The sequence below is a fragment of the Dipodomys ordii genome, unplaced genomic scaffold (assembly GCF_000151885.1).
Source record: "Dipodomys ordii isolate 6190 unplaced genomic scaffold, Dord_2.0 Scaffold11, whole genome shotgun sequence".
In the NCBI taxonomy this organism is placed as follows: Eukaryota; Metazoa; Chordata; class Mammalia; order Rodentia; family Heteromyidae; genus Dipodomys; species Dipodomys ordii.
This window is the reverse complement of record NW_012267227.1, coordinates 17,349,045-17,367,201: the sequence shown is the minus strand read 5'-3', so window position 1 is coordinate 17,367,201 and position 18,157 is coordinate 17,349,045. Positions and strand designations below refer to the sequence as shown.

Below are 18,157 nucleotides of genomic sequence, written 5' to 3'. Positions count from 1 at the left end.
GGTTCAAAGCCAGCTGGGGCAGGAAAGTCCATGACACTCTTATCTCCAATAAACCACTCAGAAAATGAACTGGCACTGTGGCTCAAGTGGTAAAGTGCTTGCTTTGAGCTGAAGAGCTGTGGGACAGCACCCAGGCCCAGAGTTCAAACCCTACAGCTGACCAAAAACAAAACAAAACAAAGCAAACACACACACACACACACTAAAAAGAGTATCTTTAAAGTTTTTGGTGAAAAGCACACTAACATTCCTTCTTGCTCTAGTCAGAACGGCAGCCATCAAGAAAAGAAACCAAAACAAATGCTGGTGAGGACTAGGGGAAAGAGGATCCTCAAAAGACTAAAAATAGACCAACACTGTGAGCCCACCAAAACACTGTTGGGAATATATCCAAAGGAGATTAAATGAATACACCAGAAAGACAACTGTACATCATGTTTATCACACCTGTTTACAATAACCAAAGGATGGAATCAACCCAGCACCAGATAAATGGATAAAGAAGTTGTGATTTATATATACTATGAATATTATATAGTCATAAAAATATCATTTTCAGGAAAATAGATGCATTAAAAGACATTAGATTGAGTGAGACTAGTCAAGTTCAAAAATCCAAATATTGTTATGTTTTCACACACATGTGGAAGCTAGACTTAAAAAACATACTCATGCTCATGGACGTGTATAAACACTTATATATGCATACATAATTATATATATATGAGTGGATATAGAACATGAATTTAATTAAGGGACTACTTACTTAGGAGGAGAGGGGAAGGGCAAAAGAAAAGATAGAGGGTAGGGGCTGGGAAGGTGGCTCAGTGGTAGAGCGCTTGCCTTGCATGCCTGAGGCCCTGGGTTCGATTCCTCAGCACCACATAAGCAAAAAGAAAAGTGGTGCTGTGGCTCAAGCACTAGAGCGCTAGCCTTGAGCTGAAGAGCTGAGGGACAGCACCCAGGCCCAGAGTTCAGGCCCCACAACCAGACCCAAAAAAAAAAAAAAAAAACAGGCTCTTTCCTGGAATCCAAATATACACAAAGAATCCCAAATACAATCAAGAGAACATATGTGTGTGTGTATATATATATACACATATGTATGTATGTATACGTATGTTAGTATGTATTAACATCCCACTAAAATGTTTTACTTTAACTCTACCATTTGAGTCACACCTCTACTTCTAGCTTTGTGCTGGTTAACTGAACCTAAGATCTCATGGATCTGTCTGCTCATGCTGGCTTTAAACCAAGATCTTCATATCTCAGCCTCCATGGAAGGAATAGCTAGGATTAGATGTTAGCCACCAGTGCCTGGCTTCCTCTTTGTCTAGGTGCTATCCCTGAGCTTTTTGGCTCAAAGTTTGCACTCTTATCACTTGAGCCACAGCTCCACTTTCAGCGGGGGGGGTGGGGGGGGGGGCGGCTGGGAAGGTGGCTCAGTGGTAGAGCGCTTGCCTTGCATGCCTGAGGTCCTGGGTTCGATTCCTCAGCACCACAGAAGCAAAAAGAAAAAAAAGCCGGAAATGGCACTGTGGCTCAAGTGGTAGAGCACTAGCCTTGAGCTGAAGAGCTGAGGGACAGCGCCCAGGCCCAGAGTTCAGGCTCCACGACTGGACCCAAAAAAAAAAAAAAAAAGAGTCTGACGGGGTTGGGAAGGTAGCTCAGTAGTACAGTGCTTGCCTTGCATGCATGAAGCCCTGAGTTCAATTCCTCAGCACCACATAAGCAGAAAAAGCTGGAAGTGGCACTGTGGCTCAAGTTGTAGAACACTAGCCTTTAACTGAAGAGCTTGAGGGACAGTGTCCGGGCCCAAAGTTCAAGCCCCACAGCCAACAACAACAAAAAAAGTCTCACGGATGGACTGGGAATGTGGATTAGTGGTAGAGTACTTGCCTAGCATGCATGAAACCCTGGGTTCGATTCCCTGCCCGGGCTGGCTTTGAACCGCGATCCTCAGATCTCAGCCTCCTGAGTAGCTAGGATTACAGGCGTGAGCCACCAGCGCCCGGCCTGGCTGTGATTTTATATACATGCATGTAATGTACTTGGACCATAATCACCCCTCTATTTCTTATTCTCTTTACCTTCTCTGTCTTTGTGTGTGTGTGTGTGTGTGTGTGTGTACGCGTATGCGTGCGCGCACGTGTGCCAGTTGTGGGACTTGAGCTCAGGGCCTGGACACTGTCCCTGAGCTTTTTTGCTCAACTCTAGCTCTCTACCACTTGAGCCACAGCTCCACTTCCAGCTTTTTGGTGATTAATTGGAGATAAGCATCTCAAGGACCTTTTGTCCCAACTAGCTTTGAACCACCAGGATGCTCAGATCTCAGTCTGCTGGGCTGCTAGGATTACAGACATGAGTCACTGGTGCCCAGCCATATTACTCTTTTTTTTTTTTTTTTTTTAGTCCAGTCATGGGGCCTGAACTCTGGGCCTGGGCCCTGTCCCTCAGCTCTTTAGCTCAAGGCTAGCGCTCTACCACTTGAGCCACAGCGCCACTTCCGGCTTTTTTTCTTTTTGCTTATGTGGTGCTGAGGAATCGATCCCAGGGACTCATGCATGCAAGGCAAGCACTCTACCACTGAGCCACCTTCCCAGCCCTATATTACTCTTTTTTAATCCTTGTCCCTCCCTCTTCCTTTCCTTTCCATCTTTAGTGGGCTTCACTATGCTATTTTCATATATACACACAAGCATATATATTTATGTTCTATGATTTCTCCCACCGATCCTGTTTCCTCCTCCATACAGCCACCCTTTACCAGTGGGTCTTTTATTGTTGCTGTTAGTTCTAGAGGAAATCTAGCTTTTGCCTATGTCATTTAAGTCACTCTTCTTGGTCTGGATCTAAATTCAGTTAACAGTTACAAGGACTAGTTAACGTGTACTGACTGAGCATGCTCACACTGACTCAGCCTCGGTGTGAACTGATTGGCACTATATCCTAATGCTGTTCATGATGCTTCTAACATGGATTTTTCTCATATCACACATGTGGAAGAGGCATGAGGCGGCTCATTTGAGCAGCTGCTTGATAATATTTACAAGTGAGCGTATGGGCAGCACCGGGCTTCCCTTCCGTGCTCTGCAGGTGTCCTGGGCAAGTGTCCAAGCTGAGCTCCATCACCCTGCCCAGCTACCCCCTCCCCACCCTGTAAGTGCCACTTCCTGCCCGGTCTCCCCAGGCTTTCTGCACCCTTCCTTCACACACCCCTATCTGGTCCAGGGGGCCTTCCCTGCCTACTCTCTTCCTTCTGGTTGGGTCCACACAGCTTCTCCTTTGCCTCACTCTCATTCTCTCCACAGTGAGCTCCACCCACAGTAGATACCACTCATCTTTCTAGAACCACATCAGATGTCTCATCCCCAATCAGAACCTTCTTGAGGTGCAGACAACAGCTTCCATGTCCCTCCTCACTCCTCTGCTCTCTAATAACGTTCCAGCTTTTCACTCCCAAACATCGCACAACTTGCAGGTCTCAGCTCCGGCTTCCCCTGAGGCCTACATGTCTTCCTATCCCCCCTTCTGGCAGTATTAAGGTTTGAATTCAGGACATCATGTTGGCTGGGCAGTCACTTTACTACTGAGGTACTGGTTATTTTTGAGACAGAGCCTCGCTTCCTGCCAGAATAGTACTTATACTGAAGTCTACTTGTTTTAATCTTCCTATAATAGCTAGGATGGAGTCTATTCTGTCTAGCTATTGGTTAAGAAGGCAGTCTCCCAAACTTAGCTGCCTGAGCTAGCTCTTCCCTATCTCAGCCCTCCAAGTAGCTAAGATTACAAGCAGGAAGCCAGGTGCACAGGATTATATGCCTGTAATCCTAGCTATTCAGGAAGCTGAGATCTGAGGATCAGGATTGTGGTTCAAAGCCAGAGTGGCAAAAAGAGTCCCTGTGAGACTATGATCTCCAATTAACCCTCAGAAACTGGAAGTGGCACTGTGGCTCAAAGTGGTAGTGCACTAGCCTTGAGCAAAAGAGCTCAGGGACAGCACCCAGGCCCTGAGTTCAAGCCCCACAACCAATAACAAAGAAACAAAGAAAGAAAGAAAGAAAGAAAGAAAGAAAGAAAGAAAGAAAGAAAGAAAGAAAGACAGAAAGAAAGAAAGAAAGAAAGACAGAAAGAAAGAAAGAAAGAAAGAAAGAAAGAAAGAAAGAAAGAAAGAAAGAAGGAAAAAAGTTTACAAGCAGGAATCACTGGTACCTGGCTGGCTCTCTTTTTGCTCTTGGAGATCATACATGTATTTCAAGTCTCTGCTCAAATGTAACTGCAAATGCTCTCAACTGTCCAAATGGGCCTTTACAGTCTTATGACAATGACCACATTAGCACTGATGGCTGGAGGCTGGTGGATCTGCAGCTCCAGCTGCCAGTTCCCAGGAACATCCACAATATTCCCTGACACAAGCTTCAGTTATATCAAACAAAGCTAATTAATGGCCATGCTTCCTAATTAGGCGCCTTCAAGTGGCTAGAATAAAAAAGGCAAGGAAAGCCCAGAGCTGATGGTTTAGGCCTGTAATCCTAGCTACTCAGGAGGCTGAGATCTGAGGATTGTGGTTTAAAGCCAGCTCGGGCAAGAAAAGTCCATGAAACTCTCATCTCCAATTAACCACCAGAAAATGGGATGTGGCCCTGTGGCTCAAGTGGTTGAGTGTTCACCTTGAGCTGAAATGCTCAGTTGATTGAGCCTAGGGGCCATATTGGACATTATGCTAGAGCCTCGGATATCAGCTCCCTAAGTAGCTGGGATTGCAGGTGAGAGCTACTGACACCTGGCCAAGTAAATGAAAAGTAAAATGACCGCATAAAGCACAGGTACACCCAAGCACCTTTCAGAGTGAAGGGGTGACACTAACAAGATGGCGTCATGGCCCCCAGAAGGAGACAGACTCAGGCTGCCTTGGAAACTGGGAGAGAGAAGCAAATGGAGAGATGCTTGAGCCCTCCTCTCCTTAATCATCCTCCTGGTGTTGATGATCTACTTGCTGGGCCATTGCCCCTGCTGCCTTTTTGTTGTTGTTTTGTCTTTTGTTTTTTTCTGTGTGTGGGTACTAGGACTTAAGTTCAGAGCCTAGGTGCTGTCCCTTAGCTTTTTCCCACTCAAGGCTGGCGCGCTGCCACGTTCCAAAGTCTCACAGCCGTTTCTGGCCAGGCTGGCTTTGAACTGAGATCCTCAGATATTCTGGGATTATGGGCGTCCAGCTGGCCCTTGCTGGTTTATGACCAACTTCTGCAGAACAGCCGAAGTGCCTTTACTTTCCTGTGACTGCCCGGTTCCAGCTGGAGGCCTTGCCCAGAGCAGGTGCTCAGGGAACACCCAGTGAAGCTGAGCTTCCCACTCCCCCCCCCAACACACAGCACGGAGGAGCCAGAGGGTGGGGCGGGCTTCAGGGCGTTACCTGGCCGGTGGGCTCCAGCCGCTCCTTCACCCACCGCCTTTTCTACTTTTCAGCTGATACTTGGGTTTTGGGGCGCCGGGCCTGCGGGGCGCCGGGCGCGCTCCCCCTCACAGCCGCGGCCTGCTTGCTGGGAGCCGGTGGCGGCCCCAGGTGTGGAAGGGAAGCTGGGGCTGCTGTGCCGGACGGGGCAGGCCAGGGCAGCCCTGCGGCCGGGGTCTGGCTCTGAGCGTGTTGCGCCCGGCAGACCTCTGGCGACAGGTTCGAGGTTCGCCTCAGCGGAAAGCTGCGGCCGCGCTCGACGCCTCAGAAAGCCGAGGCCGCCCTCCGGTGTCGACGTCGGGAATTGCGCGAGGGCCGGACCGGAGGTCGAAGTCAGGCCCGCCCACCAGCCCGCTGGGCTCCAGCTGCCCATCACTGATTGGAGCTCTGGGATGGCCACGCCCACGGGCGCCACGCCTTCCAGTGGTGCGGCGGCCGCCGCTGGACTTGGAGCTGCCGGAAGTTGCGTCATAGGGACGCGTCACGGGGGCGGGAGTCAGCTGAGCTTCGGGCCGGGTGAGGTTGGGATCATCTGGGATCTGCTCAAGGGGAGCCTTTGATCTCCTGGCGGCACGAGCGCGGTGCAAGACTGCGCGCCAGGTCCTAGTGGGAGAGCCCCGGGAGCCTCTCGCCCTGCTAGGCGAGAGCGTGGTCCTCGGAGGCAAATCCTCCAGAGGCTGGGAAGTCGCAGTTTCCAGTCCGGGCCGCCGGGGAGCCCTGTTGTGATCCCCCAGGCCCCGGACGAAGGACTCACAGGCCCGGCACCATGGCATCCATCCTGGATGAGTATGAGGACTCACTGTCCCGCTCGGCCGTCCTGCAGCCCGGCTGTCCCAGCGTGGGCATCCCGCACTCGGGTGAGGAAGAGGAGGGCGGCGATGGGGGTGGCAGCGAGAGCCTGGGCTCACCTTCCAGACATGCCGTCTAGGCCCCAGATTCTCTCAGGGCTCTGTTGGCTGGTCTGAGAGAGCCAGGGAAGCAACCGCGTGATCTACGGCCTACTACCAGGCCCCCTTCTGAAGAGGAAACTTGAGTTTCTGAAGAGGAAGTACTTGACTATAGGACCGTGCACTTGAGCTCTTGGCAGAACTGACAACAGGTTCCAGGTTTCTGTTGATGCCTGGTTCTGTGCGTTTGACACCAGACCCCTTCCAGAGATGGCAGGGAGGGAGAGGCGGGGCAGGGGAACTGGTGAAAGGGGAGTGGTATGGCGGGAGGAGGGATGCTTCCAAACGGAATTTCTTCACTGCCTTGGGCGGAGCTGGGTGCAGCCTATAGTTGAGGGACAAATTCTGTAGAATGAAAAGCACAGTTGGCAGTGCTGGGACATTCTGAGTAACTGGATGGAGGAGCAAAGCTAACTATGCTTTGTTAACAATACTGACCACAGGGAAGGTGGCTCAGTGGTAGAGCGCTTGCCTTGTATGCATGAGGCCCTGGGTTCGATTCCTCAGCACCACATAAGCAGAAAAAGCCGGAAGTGGGGCTGACTCTCAAGTGGTAGAGTACTAGCCTTCAGCTGAAGATCTGAGGGACAGCACCCAGGCCCAGAGTTCAGGCCCCACGATCGACCAAAGGAAAAAAAAAAAAAAACAATACTGACCACAAAGGTTCCTCGGGACTCCTTCTGTCCTTCATCTTAAGATATCAGTGAGTCTCACTTAGGTGTAGGGTCATGTATGGGCATGGAGGAAGGGACTAGTTCAGCTAGGCTAGAGACTGGTGAGAGAGAATACCCAGACACTGTCCTCATTCCGACTTGAAGCAGACACATCATGCTGTTGTAGCATCTTAGGCTCAGAGAAGTAACCCCTCAGTGCTGCCAAAAGGGAGAGAACAACCTAAGACCCTCACTGTAAATACTTGATAGACAACTATTTACTACATTCATATGAGTGTTTCAGTAACATGAAAGTGTCACTAGCACTGTTGTTTAATGGGTTACTTGGCTTGCTTAGGTTTTCTTTTTTCCCCTCCCTTTGCCCTTCCACAGCTAACCTTTTCTTCATTCCTCATACATAGGGTATGTAAATGCCCAGCTGGAGAAGGAAGTGCCCATCTTCACCAAGCAGCGCATCGACTTCACTCCCTCAGATCGTATCACCAGTCTCGTGGTCTCCAGCAATCAGCTCTGTATGAGCCTGGGCAAAGACACACTGCTGCGGTAATGGAGACTCCATAACTTTCAGAGTATGGAGTCGGGTGGGCGGGGAGAGTATTTGGGGACTGACTAGGGCAGAATGTAATACCAGTACTCAGGAGGCTGAGGCAGGAGAATCAGGAGTTCAAGGCCAGCCTGGGCTATGTAGCAAGAACCTTTCTCAAAAAAAAACAAGCCGGGCGCTGGTGGCTCACGCCTGTAATCCTAGCTACTCAGGAGGCTGAGATCTGAGGATCCTGGTTCAAAGCCAGCCCGGGCAGGAAAGTCCGTGAGTCTCTTATGTCCAATAACACCAGAAAATTGGATGTGGCACTGTAGCTAAAGTGGTAGAGTGCTTGCCTTGAGCTGAAGAGCTGAGGGACAGTGCCCAGGCCCAGAGGTCAAGCCCCACAACCGGAAAAAAAAAAAAAAAACCTAAAATAACATTCAATAAATTTCTGTGTTTTATGTTAAAGGGAGACTTCCCTTACTCAAACTAGAAATCCAGCAGCCACTAGTAAAAAGATATGTATGTTATATTCATGTGTGTGTGTGTATATATACACATATACAACTGTGTATGTATATATGTCTAAATACTAATTGTTATTGTAACAAGAAAAAGGCCAGATGCTGGTGGCTCACGCCTGTAATCTTAGCTACTCAGGAGGCTGAGATCTGAGGATCACAGTTCAAAGCCAGCCTGTGCAAGGAAAGTCTCCCTGAGACTGTTATCTCCAATTAACCAGAAAACTGGAAGTGGTGCTGTAGCTCAAGTGTTAGAGCGCTTGCATTGAGCTGAAGAGCTGAGGGACAGTGTCCAGGCCCAGAGTTCAAGCCCCACAATTAACAAAAAGAAGAAGAAGAAGAAGTTGGACTGGTGTACATGCCTGTAATTCCAGCATTGCAGAGGCTGAGGCTGGGGTCCAGACTAGGCTCAAGAAATAAAACAAGAAAAGCCTTATAAATTAATAAGAAAAAGGTATACACTTCTTGGATGCATGTGTTAAAATGTTACAGTGAAATCTCAAATTATAAAGGCATCTCAATTTAAAAAAAATATCTGGGCGCTGGTGGCTCACACCTGTAATCTTAGCTACTCAAGAGGCTGAGATCTGAGGATCTGGGTTCAAAGCCAGCCTAGGCAGGAAAGTCCATGAGACTCTTATCTCCAATTAACCACCAGAAAACTGGAAGTGGCACTGTGGCTCAAGTGGTAGAGTGCTAGCCTTGAGCTGAAGAGGTGAGGGACAGCGCCCAGGCCCAGAGTTCAAGCCCCATGACCAATGACAAAAAAGAAAGAAAGAGAGTAGTAAAGGAAAGGGAGGGTAAAGAGGATAAATAATCATTGAGCAGAAGAGAAACTAAAATTTGAGCCACCAGCATCCAGTGGAACTTCTGATTTTTTTTCCCCACAATACAAAAATTTTCATAATTTATTTAACACTAAAAGTTTTCATGCTTCATGTACACTACCCTAAACTTTTAATGCTTTATTCTTTTTTTTTTTTGCCTGTCTTGGGGCACTCAGGGCCTGGGCACTGTCTCTGAGCCTCTCTGTGCCGAAGTCTAGTGCTCTACCACTTGAGCCACAGCAGCACTTCTGGCTTTTTCTGTGTATGTGTTACACATACACAGAATCAAACCCAAAGCTTCATGCATGTTAGGCAAGCAAGCACTCTACCACTTAGCCACATTCCCAGCCTTCTGTGTAGTTTATTGGAGACTTTCCTGCCCAGGGTGGCTTCGAACCACAATCCTCAGATCTCAGCCTCCTGAGTAGGATTACAGGCATGAGCTATAGAACCTGGTTTAAGTATGAGACTTGTCTCCAATAAACTGCTCAGAAAAAGCTGAAAGTGGCACTGTGGCTCAAAATGGTAGAGTTCTAGCCTTGAGTAAAAAGCCTAGTGACAGTGCCTAGGCCCTGAGTTCAGAACCCAGGATTGGCACAAAAAAAAAAAAAGAACAAAAATTTCTCAGAACGGGGGGAGGGGGGAGGCTGGGAAGGGATGTGAAGGGTAAACAAAGGAGGAGGCTGCAATGCTTGGTAAGAAATGTACGCATTATCCTGCCCATGTAATTGTAACCCCTCTGTACAGTATGTTCACAAATAAAATAAAATTTAATTAATTAAAAAAAATTTCTCAGATTGGCAAAAACAAAAATAATAATAAACTGTCAGTAAAGATATAGAGAAAGGAATCATTATAATTGCTGGTAAGTTGTAAATTGCCAACATCTTTTAGAAAAGTTATCTGGCAATGTCTAGTAAAGTTTGTAATACATATCCAGGCATGACTATAATCCTGGCCTTAGGAGACTTATCTACAACTTTGATCCCACATTAAGGAATATACATTATAGACAGAATAGTTCCAGGTTGCAGGGGTAATTTGTGGAAGGGAAAACCCAAGCCAAATGCCCATCAATAGGGAAGTGGTGATTAACTCATGATTCACTTATAAAACGGAATGTTAGGGACTGGGAACATGGCTCAGTGGTGGAGCGCTTCCCTAACATGCATTGAAGCCCTGGGTTCAATTTTCAGTACCACATAAACAGAAAAAGCCAGAAGCAGTGCTGTGGCTCAAGTGATAACAGTGCTAACCTTAGCCAAAAGAAGCTCAGGGACAATGCCCAGGCCCTGAGTTCAAGCCCCAGTACTGGCAAAAAAATAAATAAAGTAAAAATAGCCGGGCGCTGGTGGCTCACGCCTGTAATTCTAGCTACTCAGGAGGCTGAGATCTGAGGATCATGGTTCAAAGCCAGCCCGGGCAGCAAAGTCCATGAGTCTTATCTCCAAAAAACCACCAGAAAACTGGAAGTGGCGCTGTGGCTCAAGTGATAACAGTGCTAACCTTAACCAAAAGAAGCTCAGGGACAATGCCCAAGCCCAGAGTTCAAGCCCCATGACTGACAAAAAAAAAAAAAAAGTAAAAATAAAATGGAATGTTGTACAGTTACTGAAATGACAGCTTTATCTGTTGACTTCCACATATATTACTGAAATATTATTTTTTAAGAGTTTTAGATTGCAGTTTGAATATTGGGGGAGGAAGGAGAGTAATGAGGTGAGTCTCATCAAGGCACATTGTAATCATATATAGAGATGTCAAAATGAAATTCCCTTATATAATTAAATGTTGTTAAAAATGAGGAAACCAGGTGCCAGTAGTTTATGCCTGTAATCTTAACTACTCAGGAGGCTAAGATCTACCAGATCAGGATTCAAAGCTAATTTAGGCAGGAAAGTCTGTGTGACTCTTTTTTTTTTTTTTGCCAGTCCTGGGGCTTGAACTCAGGGCCTTGGCACTGTTCCTGAGCTTCTTTTGTTCAAGGGTAGCACTCTACTACTTGGGCCACAGCTCTACGTCTGGCTTTTTCTGTTTATGTGATAGGAGGAATCGAACCCAGGGTTTCATGCATGCTAGGCAAGTACTCTACCACTAATCCACATTCCCAGTCCATCCGTGAGACTTTTTTTGTTGTTGTTGGCTGTGGGGCTTGAACTTTGGGCCCGGACACTGTCCCTCAAGCTCTTCAGTTAAAGGCTAGTGTTCTACAACTTGAGCCACAGTGCCACTTCCAGCTTTTTCTGCTTATGTGGTGCTGAGGAATTGAACTCAGGGCTTCATGCATGCAAGGCAAGCACTGTACTACTGAGCTACCTTCCCAACCCCGTCAGACTCTTTTTTTTTTTTTTTTGGGTCCAGTCGTGGAGCCTGAACTCTGGGCCTGGGCGCTGTCCCTCAGCTCTTCAGCTCAAGGCTAGTGCTCTACCACTTGAGCCACAGTGCCATTTCCGGCTTTTTTTTCTTTTTGCTTCTGTGGTGCTGAGGAATCGAACCCAGGGCCTCAGGCATGCAAGGCAAGCGCTCTACCACTGAGCCACCTTCCCAGCCGCCCCCCCCCCCCCCCCCCCCCGCTGAAAGTGGAGCTGTGGCTCAAGTGATAAGAGTGCAAACTTTGAGCCAAAAAGCTCAGGGATAGCACCTAGACAAAGAGGAAGCCAGGCACTGGTGGCTAACATCTAATCCTAGCTATTCCTTCCATGGAGGCTGAGATATGAAGATCTTGGTTTAAAGCCAGCATGAGCAGACAGATCCATGAGATCTTAGGTTCAGTTAACCAGCACAAAGCTAGAAGTAGAGGTGTGACTCAAATGGTAGAGTTAAAGTAAAACATTTTAGTGGGATGTTAATACATACTAACATACGTATACATACATACATATGTGTATATATATATACACACACACATATGTTCTCTTGATTGTATTTGGGATTCTTTGTGTATATTTGGATTCCAGGAAAGAGCCTGTTTTTTTTTTTTTTTTGGGGTCTGGTTGTGGGGCCTGAACTCTGGGCCTGGGTGCTGTCCCTCAGCTCTTCAGCTCAAGGCTAGCGCTCTAGTGCTTGAGCCACAGCACCACTTCCAGCTTTTTCCATTTTGCTTATGTGGTGCTGAGGAATCGAACCCAGGGCCTCAGGCATGCAAGGCAAGCGCTCTACCACTGAGCCATCTTCCCAGCAAGAGCCTGGTTTTTATCAGACAAGGAAAGAGATCTGTGACACGGTGACTCTTGTCCCCACAGCATTGACTTGGGCAAAGCCAATGAACCCAACCATGTGGAGCTGGGGCGCAAGGATGACACCAAAGTTCACAAGATGTTTCTGGACCACACTGGTGAGTCGTGGAGAGCCAAGGAGGGGCCGTGGGTGAGCCACTGCCTGGCGGAGGGGGCCAGAGGAGGCTGAGCCCCCCGGGGGGGGGGGATGGGGTGGAGTGGGGTAGGGGGTGTAGGGGGGTGGGATGGCAGCACCCCCTCACCTGCTGTCTTCTGCCCATTCCAGGCTCTCACCTGCTCATAGCTCTGAGCAACACTGAGGTCCTCTACGTGAACCGGAATGGACAGAAGGTCCGGCCGCTCGCCCGCTGGAAGGGGCAGCTGGTGGAGAGCGTGGGCTGGAACAAGGCTGTGGGTACGGAGAGCAGCACAGGCCCCATCCTGGTGGGCACTGCCCAGGGCCAGATCTTCGAAGCGGAGCTCTCAGCCAGCGAGGGTGGGCTGTTTGTCTCTGCCGCCGACCTCTACTTCCGCCCATTGTATGTGCTAAATGAAGAAGGGGGTCCAGCGCCCGTGTGCTCCCTGGAGGCCGAGCGGGGCCCCGATGGCCGTGGCTTCGTTATCGCCACCACGCGGCAGCGCCTCTTCCAGTTCATAGGTCGAGGCACGGAGGGGGCCGAGGCCCAGGGCTTCTCAGGGCTCTTTGCAGCCTACACGGACCACCCACCCCCGTTCCGCGAGTTCCCTAGCAACCTGGGCTACAGCGAGTTGGCTTTCTATACCCCCAAGTTGCGCTCTGCGCCCCGAGCCTTTGCCTGGATGATGGGAGACGGCGTGCTGTACGGCTCGCTGGACTGCGGGCGCCCCGACTCCCTGCTGAGCGAGGAGCGGGTTTGGGAGTACCCAGAGGGGGTGGGCCCTGGGGCCAGCCCGCCCCTGGCCATCGTGCTGACCCAGTTCCACTTCCTGCTGCTGCTGGCGGACCGCGTGGAGGCGGTGTGCACGCTCACGGGGCAGGTGGTGCTGCGCGACCACTTCCTGGAGAAGTTCGGGCCGCTGAAGCACATGGTGAAGGACGCGGCCAGCGGCCAGCTGTGGGCCTACACGGAGCGCGCCGTCTTCCGCTACCATGTGCAGCGCGAGGCCCGGGACGTGTGGCGCACCTACCTGGACATGAACCGCTTCGACCTGGCCAAGGAGTATTGTCGAGAGCGGCCCGACTGCCTGGACACTGTGCTGGCCCGGGAGGCCGATTTCTGCTTCCGCCAGCGGCGCTACCTGGAGAGTGCTCGCTGCTACGCGCTGACCCACAGCTACTTTGAGGAGATCGCCCTGAAGTTCTTGGAGGCCCGGCAGGAGGAAGCGCTGGTCGAGTTCCTGCAGAGAAAATTAGCCGGGCTGAAGCCAGCTGAGCGGACCCAGGCCACGCTCCTGACCACCTGGCTGACGGAGCTCTACCTGAGCCAGCTCGGGGCCCTGCAGGGCACCCCAGACGCCCGTAACCTCTACCGGGAAACCCAGGAGCGCTTCCGCTCCTTCCTCAGCAGCCCCCGACACAAGGAGTGGCTCTTTGACAGCCGGGCATCGATCCACGAGCTGCTCGCCAGTCACGGGGACACGGAACACATGGTGTACTTTGCCGTGATCATGCAGGACTATGAGCGGGTAGTGGCCTACCACTGCCAGCACGAGGCGTACGAGGAGGCCCTGGCCGTGCTGGCCCGCCACCGAGACCCCCAGCTCTTCTATAAGTTCTCCCCTATGCTCATCCGTCACATCCCCCGCCAGCTGGTAGATGCCTGGATGGAACTGGGCAGCCGGCTGGACGCCCGGCAGCTCATCCCTGCCCTGGTGAACTACAGCCAGGGTGGCGAGGCCCAGCAGGTGAGCCAAGCCATCCGCTACATGGAGTTCTGCGTGAAGGTGCTTGGAGAAACGGAGCAAGCCATTCACAACTACCTGCTGTCGCTGTACGCCCGAGGCCAGCCAGACTCGCTGCTGGCCTACCTGGAACAAGCCGGGGCCAGCCCGCACCGCGTGCACTATGACCTCAAGTACGCCCTGCGCCTCTGTGCCGAGCATGGCCACCACCGGGCCTGCGTCCACGTGTACAAGGTGCTGGAGCTGTATGAGGAGGCCGTGGATCTGGCCCTGCAGGTAGGACTGACCCCAGCCTGCAGCGGGGGACCTCAGGAGCAGTGGCATCAGAGGCTGGAGGGGTGGGGACCAGGGCGGGGGGTGGGGGGACAGGTTAGGTGGTGCTAGCTACCCCTGAGGAGAGTTTGCAGAGGGTAGCAGCCCAGAACAGGGACTTGAAGGTCGGAGTTTAAATTCTGGCTCGTCCACTAAGACCTGAACTCTTGGAATCTTGGGCTTGTTTTTTCATCTTTTTTCATGTGTGTGTGTGTGTGTCTGTGTGTGTCTGTGTGTGTCTGTGTGTGTGTGTTTGTTACTGGAGCTTGAGTCAGAGCCTTACTGCTTTTTGCTGGCTAATTGGAGATAAGACTCTTGCAGACCTTCCTGCCCAGACTGGCTTTGAACTGAGATCCTCAGATCTCAGCTTCCTGACTAGCTAGGTTACAGGTGTGAACCACCACTGCCTTTGGGCTAATTTCTGAGCATCTCTCTGACTCAGATTATTCAGTCATAAAGTGGGTGTAATAGAGCACTTTTACCTCAAAGAGCTGATGAGTACAGTCTGAGAGCAGCACTCAGCAGTGCCTGAGGGGAAGAGGCTGACTTACTTTCTCACATCATGAAGGTAGGTAACTTGCCTTAGGATCTTAGGAAGTGTTGTTTAATATGCAGATTCCTCAGCCTGGGCCCAGGATTTACTGAGTTAGAGTGTTAGGGTGGGGGTAGGGGAGCTCAAAAATCTATTATGAGCTGGGTGCCAGTGGCTCACACCTGTCATCCTAGCTACTCAGGAGGCTGAGATCTGAGGATCGTGGTTCAAAACCAGCCTGGGCAGAAAAGTCTGTGAGACTCTTATCTCCAATAAACCACCAGAAATCCAGAAGTGGCACTGTAGCTCAAGTGGTAGAGTGCTCGCCTTGAGCAAAAGAAACTCAGGGACAGCACCCAGGCCCTGAATTCAAGCCCCAGGACTGACCAGAAAAACAAAACAAAACAAAAAAAAGGTGGAGCTCTCCCACCATAAGGAGCTTTTCCATTAGCCGTGACACACGCACACAGCAGCATTGACCTAGGTTGCTGTCGTGGGAGCGTCGCTGGCTGGAGGACTGGGACTCCTGCCTGGGGTCTCTGCTCTGAACCAGGTTCTCCTTAGGCATCTGTGTGGATCCCGGATGAGGCAGGGGCCTGGCCCTCACGCTCACCATTTCCCCACAGGTTGACGTGGACCTGGCCAAGCAGTGTGCAGACTTGCCTGAGGAGGATGAGGAGCTACGTAAGAAGCTGTGGCTGAAGATTGCACGGCACGTGGTGCAGGAGGAAGAGGATGTGCAGACAGCCATGGCCTGCCTGGCCAGCTGCCCCTTGCTCAAGATCGAAGATGTGTTGCCCTTCTTCCCTGATTTTGTTACCATCGACCACTTCAAGGAGGCAATCTGCAGCTCGCTTAAGGCCTACAATCATCACATCCAGGAGCTGCAGCGGGAGATGGAAGAGGCCACAGCCAGTGCGCAGCGCATCCGGCGGGACCTGCAGGAGCTGCGCGGCCGCTACGGCACCGTGGAACACCAGGACAAATGCGCCAGCTGTGACTTCCCCCTGCTCAACCGCCCATTTTACCTCTTCCTCTGTGGCCACATGTTCCACGCTGACTGCCTCCTGCAGGCCGTGCGGCCCGGCCTGCCTGCCTACAAGCAGGCCCGGCTGGAGGAGCTGCAGCGCAAGCTTGGGGCTGCGCCGCCCCCAGCCAAGGGCTCTGCCCGAGCCAAGGAGGCTGACGGTGGGGCTGCTGGGGGGCCTAGCCGGGAGCAGCTCAAGGCTGACCTAGATGAACTGGTGGCTGCTGAATGCGTGTACTGTGGGGAGTTGATGATCCGCTCCATAGACCGGCCCTTCATCGACCCCCAGCGCTACGAGGAAGAGCACCTCAGCTGGTTGTAGGAGTGTGTCTACCCCCCCTCCCCCTCCCCCTCCCCCCTGCCTGCCCCCTTGGAAAGGCCGTGAGATCCAAGGCTGCACTCTGTGGGGGCTAGATCATCATGCAGTGGCTGGGTGTGTCCTTGGCGGGTCGCCTGAGGTCAGGGGAGTACTTTCCGCCTGCTTCTGGCTGTGCTCAGACCCTAGCGTTGCTCTTCCCCCAGGCTGTTAGCCTGGGGAAGTCAGAGACCTGAGTGGGAGGGGGGGGGCCTCAGCCTTGTCCTTGCCACTGCTCTCCCTCACTCCCCGGCCTCTGGGACTCTAGATCTTTTTTCCTCTAGGAGACACTCCTCTTCTTTATGCACGTAGGTGCTCCAGAATGGGAAGGCACCCTCCGTGTCCTGGGCTGGACAAGGGGGGGCAGGGTAGGAATGGTCTGTGTGCTCTCTTGTGCTCAGTCTGGAGCTGGAGTGTGAGGGCGCCCTGGGGCCGAGGGCCTCATGGAGGACAGGTAGAAAGAATTAAATTTTCTGTACTACACTGGTGGCTTCGTGGTCATGCCGGGCTGGGTGAGGTGTGAGTGATCCCCAGGCGGGGCGGGGCTGTGACAGGATGTTTCCAAGTTTCCACAGGCCTTCCTGGAGATGAGGCAGGCCATCCTGTGAGATTCTCCTTACTTGTCCCCTTTCTGTCCTCTTAGCCCAGGGCCCTTCATCCTAAATTGTAGAATAGGTGCTGCTCTCCATTTTGGCCAGCAGGTGGTGGTGCTGCCCGCTGAATCCTGATTCTATTTATTTATTCATTTGCCAGTCCTGGGCACTGTCCCTGAGCTGCTGCTGCTGCTTTTTTTTTTTTTAATTATTATAAAGGTGATGTCAGAATGGTTTCAGTTACATAAGTAAGGTAATGAGTACATTTCTCCAAGCTTCTTTTGCTCAAGGCTCAACTCTACCACTTGAGCCACAGCACCACTTTTTGTTGTTATTGGTCATGGGGCTTGAACTCAGGGCCTGGGGACGGGTCCCTTAGCTTTTTCTGCTCAAAGCTACTGTTCTACCACTTTGAGCCACCGCACCACTTCTGGTTTTCTGGGGGTTAGTTGGAGATAAGTCTTTCCTACCTTTGACCTGACCTTTGATTCTCGGATCTCATCTTCCTGAGTAACTAGGATTATAGGCATGAGCCACTGGCACCTGGCTCATCAAATCATTTCTTTTTTTTTTTGTACCAGGGATTGAATCCAGGACATTGCACTTTTTAGGCAAGTGCTTTGTGACTGAGCTACAGCATTATTCTTATTAGTGCTTCGTCAGCTATTTCCTCCCTAGTTGTCCCAGAATAGTCTGGAAGTCTCCACAACCTGTGTTGATAAGGCCTCCCCCTGGCCTTTAAGCGTGCTAGATTTTGCGTGCTCCCCCGCCAGCTTGGATACCAGCTTTGCCAGCTTCTGCCCTGTGATGCTACAGCCACTGTCAGTGTCGGTGGCATTTGGAACATTTGTTTTCTCCTCACCTTGCTTCTGTGAGCTGCCCTTCCCCCCAGCTCACACTTCCTTGGTTGGGGCTGGGAGCTCTGGAGTTGGGCCTTCCCATGACCACCGCCGAGCACCCTTTGCCCTGTGGACAGGCGTTCATAGGGCACTGCCCGTTTGATGGGTGTGACCTATCAGCTGCTTCAGACTGATAGTAAGTGTTCCTGTCAGCAGGGTGGGTGCAGCTCACCTGGCTGGCACATCTTCCCTCTGTCCTCCAACTCAGTCCTGCCCCAGAAATCATATCTCCTCCCTGCTGTTGGCATCTGACTGGATCTCTTGCCGAATTCCATGGCAACAAGATCTCTTCGTGCTCTGCCAACCAAGAGGGCTGCAAGCTGCTCCTGCCACAACTCCCGGGCTCCCCATCTTCCCTAGGAAAAAGAGCAGGAGTGAGTGGGGAGAGGGTCCCAC

At 51.3% G+C, this 18,157-nt stretch overlaps 1 protein-coding gene across 1 annotated transcript; it reads left to right on the top strand.

Annotated features, from left to right (window-relative positions):
* The first annotated feature begins 5,970 nt into the window (after positions 1–5,970).
* Positions 5,971–16,731, top strand: Vps18 (vacuolar protein sorting 18 homolog (S. cerevisiae)). The gene is made up of 5 exons (XM_013010262.1): positions 5,971–6,309; positions 7,475–7,616; positions 12,190–12,281; positions 12,449–14,319; positions 15,514–16,731. Exons 1-5 carry the CDS (start codon positions 6,219–6,221, stop codon positions 16,234–16,236), a joined length of 2,919 nt encoding a protein of 972 aa, XP_012865716.1. The 5' UTR covers positions 5,971–6,218; the 3' UTR covers positions 16,237–16,731.
* Positions 16,732–18,157: the final 1,426 nt, after the last annotated feature.

Bases quoted from the DNA above. Each gene is read 5' to 3' on its own strand.
- Vps18 (XM_013010262.1), top strand. From the start codon at position 6,219: ATGGCATCCATCCTGGATGAGTATGAGGACTCACTGTCCCGCTCGGCC. The intron at 7,617-12,189 runs GTAATGGAGACT...TTGTCCCCACAG, and splicing joins GGCAAAGACACACTGCTGCG to CATTGACTTGGGCAAAGCCA. The intron at 14,320-15,513 runs GTAGGACTGACC...ATTTCCCCACAG, and splicing joins CCGTGGATCTGGCCCTGCAG to GTTGACGTGGACCTGGCCAA.